The sequence below is a fragment of the Antedon bifida genome, chromosome 6, assembly GCF_963402885.1.
Source record: "Antedon bifida chromosome 6, ecAntBifi1.1, whole genome shotgun sequence".
Classification (NCBI taxonomy): Eukaryota; Metazoa; Echinodermata; class Crinoidea; order Comatulida; family Antedonidae; genus Antedon; species Antedon bifida.
In genome coordinates this window covers 10212499-10228870 of record NC_136231.1, presented here as the reverse complement: position 1 = coordinate 10228870, position 16372 = coordinate 10212499, and the positions used below count along the sequence as shown (strand labels likewise).

General features: G+C 35.0%; 2 protein-coding genes and 1 pseudogene across 3 annotated transcripts in view; 1 reads left to right on the top strand and 2 right to left on the bottom strand.

Moving 5' to 3' along the window:
• LOC144845309 (coiled-coil domain-containing protein 171-like) overlaps positions 1-11437 on the top strand; it is a 43872-nt gene extending 32435 nt beyond the window's left edge. Inside the window, exons 20-30 of the mRNA XM_078702542.1 lie at positions 431-565; positions 1459-1682; positions 2673-2855; positions 3442-3633; positions 7991-8136; positions 8622-8736; positions 8818-8886; positions 9325-9471; positions 10011-10117; positions 10702-10776; positions 10915-11437. Of these exons, the coding sequence (XP_078558668.1) occupies positions 431-565; positions 1459-1682; positions 2673-2855; positions 3442-3633; positions 7991-8136; positions 8622-8736; positions 8818-8886; positions 9325-9471; positions 10011-10117; positions 10702-10776; positions 10915-10963 (1442 nt within the window). The 3' untranslated portion in view covers positions 10964-11437. The remainder of the gene's footprint in view (positions 1-430; positions 566-1458; positions 1683-2672; positions 2856-3441; positions 3634-7990; positions 8137-8621; positions 8737-8817; positions 8887-9324; positions 9472-10010; positions 10118-10701; positions 10777-10914) is intronic.
• On the bottom strand, positions 4769-4889 carry LOC144846699 (5S ribosomal RNA; annotated as a pseudogene).
• A 2722-nt stretch (positions 11438-14159) lies between the features above and the next one.
• Positions 14160-16372, bottom strand: part of LOC144845310 (centlein-like) — a 33015-nt gene continuing 30802 nt past the window's right edge. For both annotated transcript variants that reach the window (XM_078702544.1, XM_078702545.1), the window contains exons 32-34: positions 15838-16038; positions 14627-14701; positions 14160-14352 (exon numbers count right to left, since the gene is read on the bottom strand). In XM_078702544.1, coding sequence (XP_078558670.1) covers positions 14260-14352; positions 14627-14701; positions 15838-16038 — 369 coding nt within the window. In that variant the 3' untranslated portion in view covers positions 14160-14259. The remainder of the gene's footprint in view (positions 14353-14626; positions 14702-15837; positions 16039-16372) is intronic.

The window sequence follows — 16372 nt, the reverse complement described above, 5'->3', positions numbered from 1 at the left end:
CATGTTAAAGGTGAAATGCATGGAAACCCTAATTTTTTTAATATGGCATCATTTTAAATAATTGCGATTGATTGCAGTATGTAATAATGTATATAATACATGGAGGAATCAAATTATATTCAGTTGTATATTACTATATGGCTCAATGGTGAATGCCATTCCTGATACTGACATTGAATATATAAGATTTTTTTTTTTAATTTGTTCGTATCGTTTGTTTAAGTCATACTTTAAAATATATTTAGAGAAAAAAAGCGGCTTAAATCTTTGATATTAAATATAATTTTTGAAATGTTATTTTATCTATATTTAACAAATATGAATGGAGATGTGTTAGTACAACTTATTTTACTTTGTGTTTTATAATTTTGATTGAATATGTTATGAATTTGTATTGTTTTAATATTTAAAGTAAATTATTTTTTGACAGATACCTTTAAAACGTTAGATGATCTTTACATGAATACTGCTGTTAGTACAATAACCTGGTTAACCAACCAACAGACCCTGTCATCAATACTTCAAGCTACGTCTGACCTTAATGAATTACTTATTCTTACACCAGGTATTTAATATAAGTTGTACTACATTGTTATAAACAACAGAAGGTGCTATGCTTAAAAATAACATAATCATTGGGGTAAAAACACTTTTGACTAGCCATTCATTTTTGTCAAAGAAACAAAAAGTTTGAGTTGCAGCTCTAAAATAACAAAACAAACTGGATTTGAATTCATCATAGTAGTGAGTTTAGGTTATCCGCATTAATGCACACTGTGTAACATACACATTGAAATACTCTATGCATGAACATTTCCGATTACCTGAAGTAAATATGTTTATAGTGCTGAATTGTGTCATATATGGTATACTGAATATACTGTACTATATTATACTATTAGTGTAGCATAGGTGACCTATCTATATTTTAAACATACAGTAATGATGTCATCAATATTAATAACTAGATAACATTTATGAATTGTGTCATAGATATGGTATACTGAATATACTATATTATACTATTAGTGTAGTATAGGTGACCTATCTATATTTTAAACATACAGTAATGACGTCATCAATATTAATAATCAGATAACATTTATGAATTATTATTCCCGAAATTAGGCACTTAGAAACAAGATGCATTCTCTTTAGAATGTGTTTCATACTGTTATGTGGTGTATGCAGTATATATTGTATAGTATACATAGTGCAACATAGGTGAAATTATAGAACCTATCTATATTCTAATTTTTTAACATGATGACAACATCTGAATGAAACATGAAGATAATAACTATTATAGATAATAATATGAGCAAGAACATTGAGCACGTACAATCTAGATGCACGTAACCTGGAATCTGATCTTTTTTTAAAATAAAAATAATCATATAAACACACACAGATAAACAAAGGCCTATTTCCTTTAATGATAACCTATTTTATAAACAGAGCTTCAGACACTTCATTCAAAGAAAATAACACAAGTAGCAAAGGTGGCTTTTACACAACTTGTCAGTAACTTAAGTCTAGCGTATGAGGAACCAGTATCATCTTCAGACCACCATCAATTTCCTAAAGAAAGGCAGTCAATTGTTGTCTTGCTGGGTTTAGGTTTAAAAAGGGCTTTGAACATGGCATCGTTTTTCAAAAAAAGCAGTACTTCAACAACACAGGTATGAATACTTTGTAGTTTACTTTAAAAAGAAAGAAAAACAATGATAAATAATTTAAAGATGTATTGTCCCTTTGACTAATCAACAAAAAATGTTTTTTTATATTTCGAAAAAAAAATGGGTCATTTTGAAGTATCATAATAGTTATTAACTTTCACCAAAAATTAAGTGAAAAAAAAATAATTTAACCGAAATACAGACGTTTTTTTGTTAAAGAAATAACTTTGGCTTCCAGTCAAAGTTTTCGATCAAAACATATCTCATAATGCAACGCGCTTGTTTGGCTACTCTGTATGCATAATCATAAAACTTCCTCGCGATATGTGTGAAAACACCTTCTCAACTGCGACGAGTTGTAAACAATCCTAATTAGCATCATGCATAATGCATACTCATGGTTTGAAATCTTTGTTTACTTTCGCTAGTGTCGATTTTCCAGACGAAATGTAATCAAATTAATTTACCTGTTAATTACGTAAACTTGTTGTTTTTGGCTCGAATTTTCGACTTAAAGTGAATAACTTTAATATTACTTTGATATGGCCAATTTAAATTTAGAATATTTTTTTTTCCATTTTTTGTGTTTCAAGGGACAATGCATCTTTAAATTAAATTTACAAAACAAACATGTCGTGTAAAATTGTGGTACAGTCAACTCTCCCAATACCAGACACCTTTGGGCTGGCCAAATATGTCTGGTTTTCCGGAAATTGTCGTATTCGGAATGTGTTTTTAATGGTACAAAGGAATTTGGGTCCCAAAAAAAGTCTGGTATTGGGAGTTTCTGTTTCTCATTGATTCCGGTATTGCCAGAGTTGACTGTACTTGGTCTAATCTATGTGCTTTCCTATTTGCTGGAACTGATGTATTTTTGTAAGCATGTTTTTGAGGATGCACCATGTGTGCCACTGTTTTGAAAGTGTTTTCCAAATAAATTATTAGTATTATTGTGATTACAAAATAAATAATTTTTTTTTTTCATCATGATAGGCAATAGTATCAACACTTCAAAAATATGTCCTTGAGTTCACCAAACGACTACACGCAGCGGAAGTGGAGAGGAGATCCTTGCGAATAGAAGTTAGCAAGTTAACAAAAGATTTAAGTGATTTTAAAGAACTGAAGAAAAAGAACGTTGAATTGACACAGCAGCTTGATACTCTTCAGCTTCAAGTAATGTTCTTTTCTAATCTATCATCATTTTTTTCCCATACGCATCCAACAGCGAGTAACTTGCCAATTACAGGGTGGATAAACTATTTATAATTTCTCATTCTTTTATAAAGTCTCATTTGAGGCATAGGGAGTGGAGTTAAAAGAGTCATGAGTTTACAAACCTGGTACTAGGTCAGGATTGAACTCCGGACATTGGGATTGGAAGGGAAGCATGTTAACCACCATGCTACAGCTCCACGACATGATCATCTTTTATTTGAGTCAGCTTTCTCCCTCTTCCCAAAAACGACATCCCTAAAAAAATTATATACTGTGTCTAAGTACTTTTCTTCTAAAATGTAAAATATATTTTTTTTATTTTAAATTCTGTTTTTATTAATCCAAATATCATTGTTTTTATAGCCACATGAATGTCAGGTTTTTCTAAGCATCATGACTGTCCTATATGCAAATATAGAGTGTTTTGTTGAAGAATACCGACCACATTTTGATTGATTGCAAAATTGTTTATGAACTTGAAAACGTTGACACACAGATCTACATTATATTGTATAAAATAATAGTTAATTCTTATATCTAATAGCGCAAACATCTAACTGAAAAGGAGAGATTTGAAAAAGTTTGTCATGAATTGTCTTGCGCCCTTCAGCGTGAAGAGAAGGCCCAAGAAATACTGAATGAACAAAGTAAACAAATGGAAGAAATGAGTATGCGACTGAACATACAAACAAGCAAGGAGATTGAACGCAACTCTACAATATCAGAGGCAGTAAAGGTACAGTATGATGGTGTAAAACATATGAATGAATAATAATAATAGTATCCTGGATTTATAAAGCGCATATGTTGTGAAACCTAAGCGCTGTACATATTATTACCCCTGCCATTTTTATTTATTTATTTATTTATTTAGGTATAAAACACATATACAAAACAGCAGCCATTGGCTGAAAACGTTTGCTTACAATCAAAATACAAATTTAAAGTAAAAGAGTTATAAACAGTATAGAAAAATAACTATATACTATAAAACACAAAATACTATATAATTCGTTAATAAAATTAAGTACGTAATTATTATTATTATTATTATTTAAGATTATTAATAGTATATACATTATTAAAATTATTATAAAAGGTTGAAACGGCATCGAGAAAGTGAAAAATAATCATGGAAATCTACCAATATCAGTTAGTATTAATAAACTTAACAATCGTAGGTATGGCAGACCTTTGGTATCGTTCAGTTTTACACCTGGGGGGAAGAAGACTTCCGGTTGTATTAGTTGTATTAGACCTAAGGGTTCTCTTCTGCCCGCGGCGGCAAGGAGGTAGCATGTCTCGAAAACAGTTGGACTTGAGTAACCCCCTGCCAAAGGACAACACAAGAGTGCCTCTCCTTGCTTCGAGAGAAGGTAACCCTGTAACCTCTAGGGCATTGTCATAGGAAATGTAGGTAGCACCTAACATTATTCGACATGCTCTTTTCTGGATGGTCTCAATGCTGTTGGCCATTTTCTTGGTAATAGCACCATGCCATACCTGGCAAGCGTATTCCAAGATGGGCCTAATGTAGGTAAAGGTAAAGGTAATTATATTTGTCCTCAAGCTTAACTGGAAACTGAGGAAATTCGGATTAGGCCCTCCACGGACCCACGGCAGCCAGCAGTGCAGCGCCTACCAGATCAGCACACCGGGAGACGATCCCCTACTCTTTTCGAATAGTGTACCAAGTTCTTTAACGTGCACTGTTAAGTACACGGGACCAACGGCTTTACATCCCATCCGAAGGACGAGGCAATGAGAGTAAAGCATCTTGCCTAAGGATGCAATTAGCATGGTACAGATAACCTCTAACCCATGCCTATCACATGCTAGTCCGATATTACCATTACACCATCACTCTCCAGTATATACAGCACCCGCCGCGATTTCTAGACGGTCTCCCATCCAGAACGCAACCAGGCCCAACGTTGCTTAACTTCGGTGACCTGACGAGAACCGGTGTTTCAACGCAGTATGGCCGTATATAAAAAAATATATATTGTAGGAAGTGTACACAGTGATTAGGTCATCAAGAACAACATTGACTTTCTTTAAAATACATAGAGCAAAGAGTCTTCTTGATGCCCGTGAGACGATATCTTGGGTGTTGAGGTCCCACTTCAAATTACTTTGAATTGTGACGCCAAGCAATCTCATATGTTCTACTACATCAAGGTTGGAGCCATTTAGATTAAAAATGGGAGACGCAGCGTCAACGCTGATGTCTTTCAAAAAGTTAACAGTCATTATATGGCACTTTGAGGGCTTTGGGATCATATTATTCTTTCTACACCAATCATTAACATCATTAAGCATCTCTTGCATTGCAGGCCTTGCTCCTTTGCTAACTACCTCTCCCAGGGTGAGGTCGTCTACGTATTTCCACCTTCTGCAGCTTCCGACACATGCATCATTAATGAGCACCAAGAATAACACGGGACCAAGCTTAGTCCCTTGCGGGACGCCACAGGTTATCTTACTAGAAGTAGATGTACATCCAGTATATTTGGTATTCATGGTGCGATCAGTGAGGAAGCTGCAGATGGTGGGAATTATAGACGACCTCACCCCGATGTCGATTAACTTCTTTATAAGAATGGAGTGGTCAACGAGGTCAAAAGCTTTGGTGAAATCAATTGCGCACAGATTAACGTAAGTTCCACCACACTCAAGATCTTTGAGCACCGAGTCAATTAAGCTTATAAGATAATGGGATGTCGATGATTTCTTCCTACTTCCAAATTGTCTAGAATCTAAGCTAATATTTATATCCTCGACAATCCACTTAACTAAAAACGATTCAAAGACTCTGGCTAGTATGGGGGTAAGGGAAATCGGCCTTAGGTCGTTAAGTGATTTAACACTCTTAACCTTAGGAATTGGAATGGCGGTTGCTTTTTTCCAGGCGCTAGGGAATGTTCCTTCTTTAAGGGCACAATTAAAAATATCAGTAATTGGTGGAGCTAATTCAGGGGCAAAGTCTCTAATTAACCGTGCAGGTAGGTCCTCGGGGTGACCTGCCTTTCTTGGAACTAATTTGCTAAGTAATGCTTTTACTTGCCCGACAAAAATAAATGGGGGTTCATCATTTGCTGGCAAATAGGCAGGCAACGTTTTAATATCTAATGGTGTTAACTTATTGCAAATACTGGAGAAATGGCTGTTAATGTTCTCCGCAATATCTTCATCGGAATGGCCAGGCATACTAAAAGTAGTCTGTTTTTTCATGTTACAGAGTTGTTTAATCCCTTTATGCCATTTGGCCGCATTGTTAGACTTTAGATTCTTTAGGGAATTGCGATAATACGATTGTTTGGCTTCTCTAATTCCAGCTTGCACCATGTTACGGAGATTCCTCCATTTCTGCGTTTTGCCATGTTTTTCATACGATTTCTGTCGAGTATCTAGTAGATTCCGGACTTTAGATGTCATCCATGGTCGATCTGCTTCTCTCACACGATTAGTAATAACTGGAAATTTATCGAAGTATGCTCCATTTAGCAGAGAGATAAACTCGTCGGTTTTTGACTCAGCATCAACTATATTGTACACATTATCCCATTCGTATGCTGTGACCCACTGTCCGAAACATCTTACAGAGCTTTCACGGTACGGTTGAGTTTTAATTTTATGACACATATTTCGCGGTACTTCTGTTTTAGGATGTATCAGGATGGCGTTATGATCACTGCGTCCTAATGGGGCTAGTCGTTTGGGTGCAGTATATATATCTGGATAGTTCATGAAAACTTTATCGAGAATTGCGCCCTTCCTGGTTGGAAAGTTTACTACTTGGGAAAATCCTAAACGCGTCTCAATGTCGTCGGTGTTTAGTTGATTAAAATCACCTAGCACAAAAATGGGTGCATAACTATCTACCAAACGAATGGTGTCGATAGTGTCAATGATATGTTCAATCAGACTATCCCCAGCTGGAGCCGACGGCGGGAAGTAAATGCCTCCAAAGTAGAAATGATGACCTTGTTTACATCTGCGTGGCAGGGTGGCTTTTACCCAGAGACATTCGAAGCAACAATCCGCATGTCCAATTACAGGATCTATTTGTATATCATTACCGGCGTAGATGGCCACACCTCCACCTTTTTTATTAGATCTGTTCTTGGCACAAGAAACAAATTTCGGGATTTCTGCAATTTTCTCCGTATTAACATTGAGCCAGGTCTCTGTTAGAACAGCTACATCTATTTTGTTCTTATTCAGAGTCAGTTCAAATTCGTCTAATTTATTTTTAATGGATCTTGCATTAGCTAAGTAAATTCTAGGACATACATCACTAGCTCTTGGTATATGGACAGTTTCAATAGTCACTAGATTCTCAATAACGGAAATTTTCCTACGTAATTTCCTTCCTCCGCGTTTACCTCGCCTACATTTATTATTAAGCAAACGCCTTGGTGCGTTGCAAGCCGTTAGGCATTCCAGGGTGGAGCCAGGTGGTTCGCGACTAGACTTCCCGGTATTCAGCTCTAGGAGCCGTGTTCTTGTATAGCGCATCGTCGAATTGGGCCTACAGTTACAGCGATCAATTACTGTCAGAAAATACACTAAAAACAGTCAAATCACAGACGGACGATACCAGCAACAAATGAAGTAACAAATTCGCACCAAACTAACAGCAAAAATAATCAATTAAACAAATAATAAACACAAGTAACACCACAGGTTCGCAGGTCAACAGCGTCACTCCGTCCGTTACTATTCGTTTGGAAACATACTCCCATAATTAATTTGTGTCTTGACCTTACCAAGGTAACCATTTGTACACCCGGGTGGAGAGAGGCAAACGTAAGTAAAGTGTCTTGCCTAAGGATACAAGCAATGCAATGTGGGTATTGAACCCACAATCTCATGATCAGTAGTCCAACTTCCAAGACACTACTCTCAAATGGACATACAATAATAGGGGTTTTCAATTTACCTATTTACAATTTACCTATTTAAATATTCCAATATTATTATTGTTTAAAATATTGTAGTTGTTTTGTCATTGTATGTACTACTGCATTTATGAGCAATTGTATTGGATATGACGTATTGTACACTTTATTATTTACTTTCAAATTTAGGGTTTGTCGGAGACAAAGATGGAGTTGCGTCGGAAGGACCAGTCAACAAGACAACTGAACAAACAATTGTCACAATTAGAAGTTGAAAAACGGGAACTGACTGAAAGACTGGCCAGTACAGAGAATGTGCTCTTAATGTCAACAAAGTATTAATAATAATTATGTTTAAATGCATGGAATATCAATTTTGGAAAATCAAATCAAATTAATTCTTTGTTATACATACAAAATAAATTGGAAACACTTATAGGATTGTACTTATAGGATTTCTGCAAAAAAATCTACTTGTTCTACAGTTTTTACTTTGAGTAATACCATGAAACCTAAGATAGAACTAGGTAGAGCATTTATTTATATGAAACATCAACCAATGATTGCTTTCAAAAACAATTGTTTATTTTCAACTAGAAAATATATATGAAAATGTTCGTACCTTAAGCTCTGTTTACACTGTCAAACTTTATATGCCCATATATGGACACAATGACATCATATCACTACCACATCACACTTCTTTTGTCTAATTAGTTTGATAGTGAAGATCAAGCTTTAATTGGGAGACTCGCATGTATAATACTGTATAATATGTTTGGCCTACTAGTAAATTGACTAAATAAAAATTGACTTTTAGAGAGAAGGAGGCAGTGGCATCATACTTGAAGATTATTGAAGTAAATGTTGCAGACATTAAAGGACACATCATATTAAGAACAGATCACAAGATGGTTGAGGACATTCTAAATAAGGTAGGACATTCAATGTTGTATCTTTTAATTTTGTATGATTGCAAGCTGTATATTTGTTTCATTTCATTGTTTTATTTGCAGATGCTGTCTCAAATGCACAGACAGGTTTTAGAAGTAGTCAATCCAAGTCCAGAAGTAAAAATGTTGAAGGTATTTAATACCAAACTGAAATAAATTTAAATTTAATTCAGTCAAATTTAATATGTATCATAATAATGTGGGTTGTTTTTAATGAAAATTTTGCATAATAATAGAACAATTAGAATACCCTTTTGCTAAGGTTGGATTATGCAGTTTTCATTTTTGAAAATTCCCATTTCCACAAATACCGAACTACAGTGTAGGCTAAACAGGGAGTTTTATGTTTTGCCCACACTTAAAAAAAGTGGTCCAGAATTGGGATCCTGGTCCAAATTGCCTCCAAAATTTAACGTAGTCTTCCATGACCATATATCTGTATGTGGTATAAATGTAGTAAAAATTCGTCTTTTAGTTATCACATTATCCTAAATATCGCAGACAAAAATATAGTCTCCTTGGCGATGTAACCTCCATTTTGGAGTTAACAATGACAGCCTTTGTTTGCAGAATGTGATTGAGACATTTGTTGAAGCACAAAAGACAACATTATCTTGGATTGCAGCACTTGAATCTGAAATAGATTCCAATAAACAGCACATTAGTACTTTAAAGATTGAACTGAATTCAGCTTGTAGACGTGAATACCACGATGAGGTATTATTTCATTTATCAACAATCTATTTATTCATTTCATTTATCAACAAATTGGATAAAACAAATGTTATTTTAAAAAAAGCAAAAACAAATTTGAAAACAAAGGGTACATAGATGGTAGAAGGCAACCTGTTTACTGTTACTGATGAAGGGCTAGTTAGCTCTGCTAATTTTTATGGCTGTTTTACTTTATCATTTTGATTTAATAGCAGTTTACTTTTTTTTTTGTATCTCCATTGAGATCCGGCCACCGATACCCACAGCATTGTCATTTTTTCTGTGGTTTTTTTTTTTGTATCTCCATTAAGATCCAGCCACTGATACCCACAGCATTGTCATTATTTCTGTGCTTTTTTTTTTGTATCCATTGAGATCCAGCCACCGGTACCCACAGCATTGTCATATTTTCAGTGCTTATTTTATTTTGTATCTCCATTGAGATCCAGCCATTGATACCCACAGCATTGTCATTATTTTCAGTAATTTGCCTTTGGATTTATTATGTAATTATTTATATACATTTTAAAATTTGTTTATAGAACATGATGTTCGGTGGAACACCAAAACATCCAGAAAGATCGTTTGGAAGATTACAACCTCTCTTTGAACACGAGAAGAGCTATATGGAATCTTTTGTACCTCTGAAGTAAGAAATATTATATTGTTGGTTTTGTAACATGGGGTAAAAATTAGTCCAGAAGGGGTGTATTTTTTTGCTTACTTTTTATACACCTTAATCTCCTCCAGCAGCTGTACGTATAACAAAAAATAAAATATTTATATGTCCAGCAGCATGTACAGATCTAATAAATGTTTAAAAATAAACTGAAAGTTGTACATAGCAAAATATACATTATTTAAAATATTCACTTAGGCCTAGGTCGTTTAAATTAACAGAAGAATTTTTATCAATAAGCCTACATTAATATGAATAATATTATCAGGTAGGCTGAATAAATAATAATTCGTCTTCTTCGAGGAGCCGAATCACCGGATGTTCAGCGCGCCGCGCGTACCAGATCATGAATTTCTGACAGTGTTGCATTGTAGTTGCTTTGGTCATCCATAATTTGTGTCCATAATTATTGTATTTTGGCAATAAAATGAAATCCTACTACAGTATTTAAAAATGTATTTTGTTCCCAAAACAAAAACAAAGAATGCACAGAAATATGGGTTTTCCAGTTGACTATTTTTTTCTTTATGTATGTGTATTTGTTTTGCTTATAGTGAAGACCATGATTACAGTGTGGGATACAGTTCCAGTCCTGGAAAATCAAAAGCAATGTCATATTATCATGATAAGTGAGTTCATAGTTCAATTTCATTATTTTGTAAACTGAACACAATTGTACCATGGAGGAAAAACCCATGGTTGTACATGCTCATGTATTTTAAGAAATGTAAGAATTGTAAAGCAACACATTCTTTTTTATATTTTAGCTTGCTCGCATCTTCACCAGAGAGGAAAACAGGACAACCAATAATATAAAGAATGAGCTCAATATTGCATCATTATATTTTGTAAAGTAAAAGAAGTGTGTGTGTTAAGTATTCTAAATTCTGTTACTTTATATAATAATTTAAAATGTGTTTATATAATGCTAATCTACCTGACCAAAAAAAATGTATCACAATAAGGTTTAAACAGGAAAATCTTCACCTAAACAGCATAAAAAACAATGTTTTTTGTACTTAACAAAAGATTTACATTTTTAAAACTCTATCATGAAGAGTTTAACTTCTACAGATGAAATTATAATTATTTCTACAGTATGTCTAGTATAAAAAACATTGGATCCAATTATAAACCGGTTCTGCAATGCAGCTGGCAATAAAATATATGACACACTTGGGTGCGAGTCACCCAGGATTTTCTTTTATATTTTTTTAACGAATGTAAAATACTGTATGTTTTTATAGTTTTTTTTTGTTTTTAATTGAAATAAAGATATACAATATCTGATACTTTGTCGGACAATTCAATTCCTAGTTGGTGTAATATTTAATTTAAAAGTCAATTAAACAACTTCGCAAGTGGTTTAAATTTGTAGAGGATTTATTAGGCAAGTATTACAATGTAACTATGTTTAGGTAGAAACGTACCAAAGAAATTTAATAGGCCTGTTTACGGTCGAAACTGTGGTCAAGTGTAGTGGCATCCTTCCATGACATGACTGATGGCGGTGGATGGCTTACAATTAGCCTAGTCATAATACAAGGTTGAGTAAGACACTTATGGATGTCACCAGACAGGTAAACCATTACATTTTATTTAAAAATAAATATATTTGTTCGCCTTTAAACGGTTAAAATGTGAAAAATAAGTCAATTCTAATAATTTAAGCAACTCACTATAAATAGAAGAACCATAACTTTTCAGCCAAAATACCAGGTCTTCCTTAATTTGTATTTACAGAGGAAAGGAAAAGCAATTCAGCAAAGCTAGGAATATAGCTAGCGTAGGATGTTCATACATCGACACCGCTCTTTACCAGCTCGGCCTACAATACTAAGCCTAGCTATGCTAAGACTGTCCACGAGAGGACATTCGACGCAAAGTAGTGGGTCATTCCGTGTCAAATCAACCAATGGTGGTACGGGTCACGTTATGGATTTGGCTGAAATTTTTTTTTAGGGTAATGATCCACAGACTATCGTCACATGTAATAGTGTCGCCCCAATTCCGTGTCTTTTTACCGAGCCATCAGTGACTATCCAAAGCTGGTCATCTGGATGGGGTAACGTGATTGTTTGACTGGTTGTGAGCAATTTTTGAGCGGTTTGAAAATCTTCACAGAGAGCATCACACCACATGATTCTGCCGGCCAGCCACATCATTGTCTAAGGATGGAAGAGCAATTGGGGATAACCCGTGTGAGATCTTAGGGGGTGAACACATAGCGAGCGTCGAAATACGATGTGGGTTGGCCCTTAATGTACCGAGAGAGGCCAATCCACAGTACTTATAGATTCGCTGGAAAGCGGTATCTGATAAAATGCCTTAGTGAGGTCTGTAGAGATAATGTATGAAGTACAGAGTCATGCATTAGTGAAGGCTGAGGTTTCGCGTATCGACCAACATCTGCAAAGGCGGTGACATCTTCTCTAAGTCGTCAAACTTCTCTTGAAGCTCAACTAGCTTGTCTTGCGAATACTGTGGAAGTCCGCCCTTTCGCTGTGGTGGCCCATGTTAACGACGACTTGGAAGGGACCGGCTGCACCATTATAGCATTTCATATTCGGGTCAAAAATAACATCGAACTCTTCGTTTAAAAATTAAATAAATTGTTATGATCAGGTGAACCTGCAATGAATTGAGTGTGGATTGGGTTGTGGATGGTAATGGACTGTTGTTCACAGTAGGTTTATGAGTGCAATCATTGGTATTACAATCATCCGGAATATAGACAGGGCGTATCTGACAGAACTGTTCGTTTCGCTTAAGAACCTGAGGTAATGTATTGTTTTCAATGCAAATCTTTCCGTCAGTGATGTGAATCTGGCCAGATAGGAGTATAACTACGAGGTTCAAGGTTCATTATCATGAGTCGGAACGTTTTCTGAGATCTCCCGGCCACAGAGTAGTTAAGCTACTAGGAGTGCGCAATACTTGGGCGCGACGAATGGCAGGGGTCTTAGTTGTGTCCTTAGAACCGTACGTGTAAGAAGAAGTGTTCCTAATGGCCACCTGACGTTTCGCTGGACGAATGGCAATGTCATTGTTTTCCCGAAAGAGTGTGCCTGCTAGAATATCAACATCGAGTCATTCGACTATGAGGCCATCAAAGAGAAGTTTTACGTGGTTGTGGGAAAATGTGATTGTTGTCTCGCCAACAACTTTCAATGGTGATGAGCCATCTACTTGGTGGGCTGATTGAGATGAGTCTCTAATTTCGGCTGATAGAGGTGTCGCTGCGGCAAGGGAGATGATATTACCAGTGGCACCACTGTCAATAGTAATACATGCTGTATGGCGATTGTGGAAAACGTTGAGATAAGACTGTCTGATCTGCACGCGTAGGGCAGCCTGTTCTCTCTGGTTATCTGCTACACTGGCTCAGTCAGTCTCCATCAAGAATGGTCTATGGAGCAAAATTGTCATACAACGAAAGTGTATAAATAATGTTCTGCCGCCATGACTCTAATGAGTTTATTGTCTCAGTTTTGGTTAGGCTCCACTGTTTAGGAGCTCTGTTAATGTTCACCATCGTACCAGCTATATGTGCTGACTGGTCGTAGATTATGGTCTGGGGGCTAGGCCTAGGTTCAACAACCTACTAATAACTGGTTTTATGCGGTAGAATATCATGGATGGGCTGCCACCACGCCAATAAGGTTGAAGGTTTATATGCCAAAACTTTAAAGATCACACATAGACCGATGTAATGCGAATAACGTATTTAATAACTCTCAATAATAATGATTCAATATGGGAATCAAAGCAACAACGAACAAACATCGCCAGCCCATGATGCACGGGCATTGGTTGATTTGACACAGAATGACCCTAGTTCAGTGTTCATCTCTTTTTATCATACCTGGTTTAATGTTCTTAAAGTAACATATATGCATTATTTTTACAAAATGTCAACAATTGTAGGGATATTGTCGTTAAGGTTGACATTAGTGGCAAGGCTGTTATGAATTTGATACACATTATTGAGCAATCAATCATTGCAATATGATACACTATATTCTAATATTTTATTTTGATCTACCGTAATAAAAAATATTACAAAAATGATAAAAATATTCACATGCATAAAAATACACTGTATTCCATGTTCATGTTGTTTCTTTTTCAACTTTTGAGAGTAATTTATCATGTTCTATGATCTTGTCCATAAGCATCTGGAAGACCTTTTGTGCCAAAGGTGTCTGAAAATAAATTTAATATATTTCTTTTAAAACAGTTGTATTAATTGGGAAGTTTGTTAGGACTGTCTAGTTTACACTAGTAAACTCAGAATTTGCCATTGTTTGGAAAAGGTTGCGTATTTACAATATCAAACAAAAAGTGTGATGTGCCCAAATATGGTAGTGATATGACATCACATCCATATATGGTTACATTTAGTTTGAGACAGTGTAGACAGAGCTTTAGCTGGACGCTGTTCATCTGATGATCATATATGACAAAGGATTCCCTTACCTGTGAATTGATTAAACTTTCCAATAGTTTCATCCATTTTTCATCTTTTCTTCTTTCCTTTATAAGCTCCGTCTCCTAAAAACAATTTTAATTGTTAATGTATTATTATAATACATTATTATTACAAAACACAATTCAATATTATTACAAAACACAATTCAATATTATACAAATAATGAATGTTCGTCTTGTTGAAATATAACCTTTCATCATTCACCTTATGCCATTATTTGTACCATTACATGAATATAAAACATTCATTATTTGTTTTACAAACATTGACTCTCATTGTTGAAACAGTGAAATTTGGTTTTTAATAATAATATTAAATATAATATCTATTTGGATTTTATAAACACACCCACTGAGTGTTAATTAAAAAAAAAATCAACAATCCTAGGCCTAGCTAGGCCATAAAGACATGTCTTGTAGAGATCTTAATTAATAAAAATCATACAAAGGAAAATGCTTTTGTTTTGTCTAAATCTCTCCAAAAATGTACAGTACTTCCATCACGAAACCAGTCATATAACATTCAATCTTCGCGGCGGAAGTACAAAAATAATATTTTCCAATTGCGAAAAGATTTTATTTTCGACCGTTCAATAGTGCGTACTACTGCACCACATGTGACCCACAATCGTCCCATTAAATGACAAGAATTTATTTAGGTGTTATATAAAACCAACCAATGCAGTGATTAGTAGAGTGTCACTTCAAAACAGTATACATTCTATTTTATAAATAATACCATGATGGCAGAGGTGTACCAATTTACGTTTCTAATTTATAAATGCTTTTAAAATTACTTTATAAATTGGCTTGTTTTTGTTTGTCTTTTTTAAAAATTTGATTATATTTTTACTCCTGACTTAGTAATATGCATTTGCAAACTTTTTATTTTGGGACTAAAATCCGGTTTCCAGAACTAATCTGCGGCCTAACCACTTGGCGAAAAAGAAGCAAATATCAGTAAAAATTGCGTTGATCCACAGGCTACTGTCAAGAAAAAACTCAGCACAGCCTTTACAATGAACAATCAATGGAGTTATGGTATGTTTAGAACATTTTGGGCAAGATTAAATCACGTAATTCTGACCACATCAAATACCATTCATCATCTCACTGTTTGCATATTGCTTTAAAATAAAGGCGTTTACGATGCTAAAAGATTTTGTTGCAGAACGATTTGTATAGTTATATTTTAATACCAATCTTTTATGCTCCTCAGCATCTTCCAGTGTCATCAATTCCTCAACATCCGATGCTGTCAGGTCCAAAATTGAGGAAGCTATCGATTGAGCTTTTGTCATTGATTCATCCATTTTAACTTTGACACTTAAAGACTTTTTAATTTGATGAGCCAATTCTCTTGCATCTTTTGTCCGATTTAAGAATTCACCAGCTAACATCTAAAAAGATTTTTTTAAAATAATAATAATATCCTGGATTTATAAAGCGCCTAATGTTGTGAAACCGATGGATTCGAACCCACAATATCATGATCAGTTGTCAAACACACAACCCTTCCTTACTAAGTCATAGTGTTCACACAATCAATCATCCTTTGACGGTGGTAAAGGCTTTATTACCCAAGGTTCTTAAAGAAGTTACTGATATGAGTATAGCTTACCCCCAACACAATTAAGCTTTAAGACCTTATTACCCCAAGGTTCTTAAAGAAGCTACTGGTATGAGTATAAACATAAACTTACCCCCAACACAAGCTTTAAGACCTTATTACCC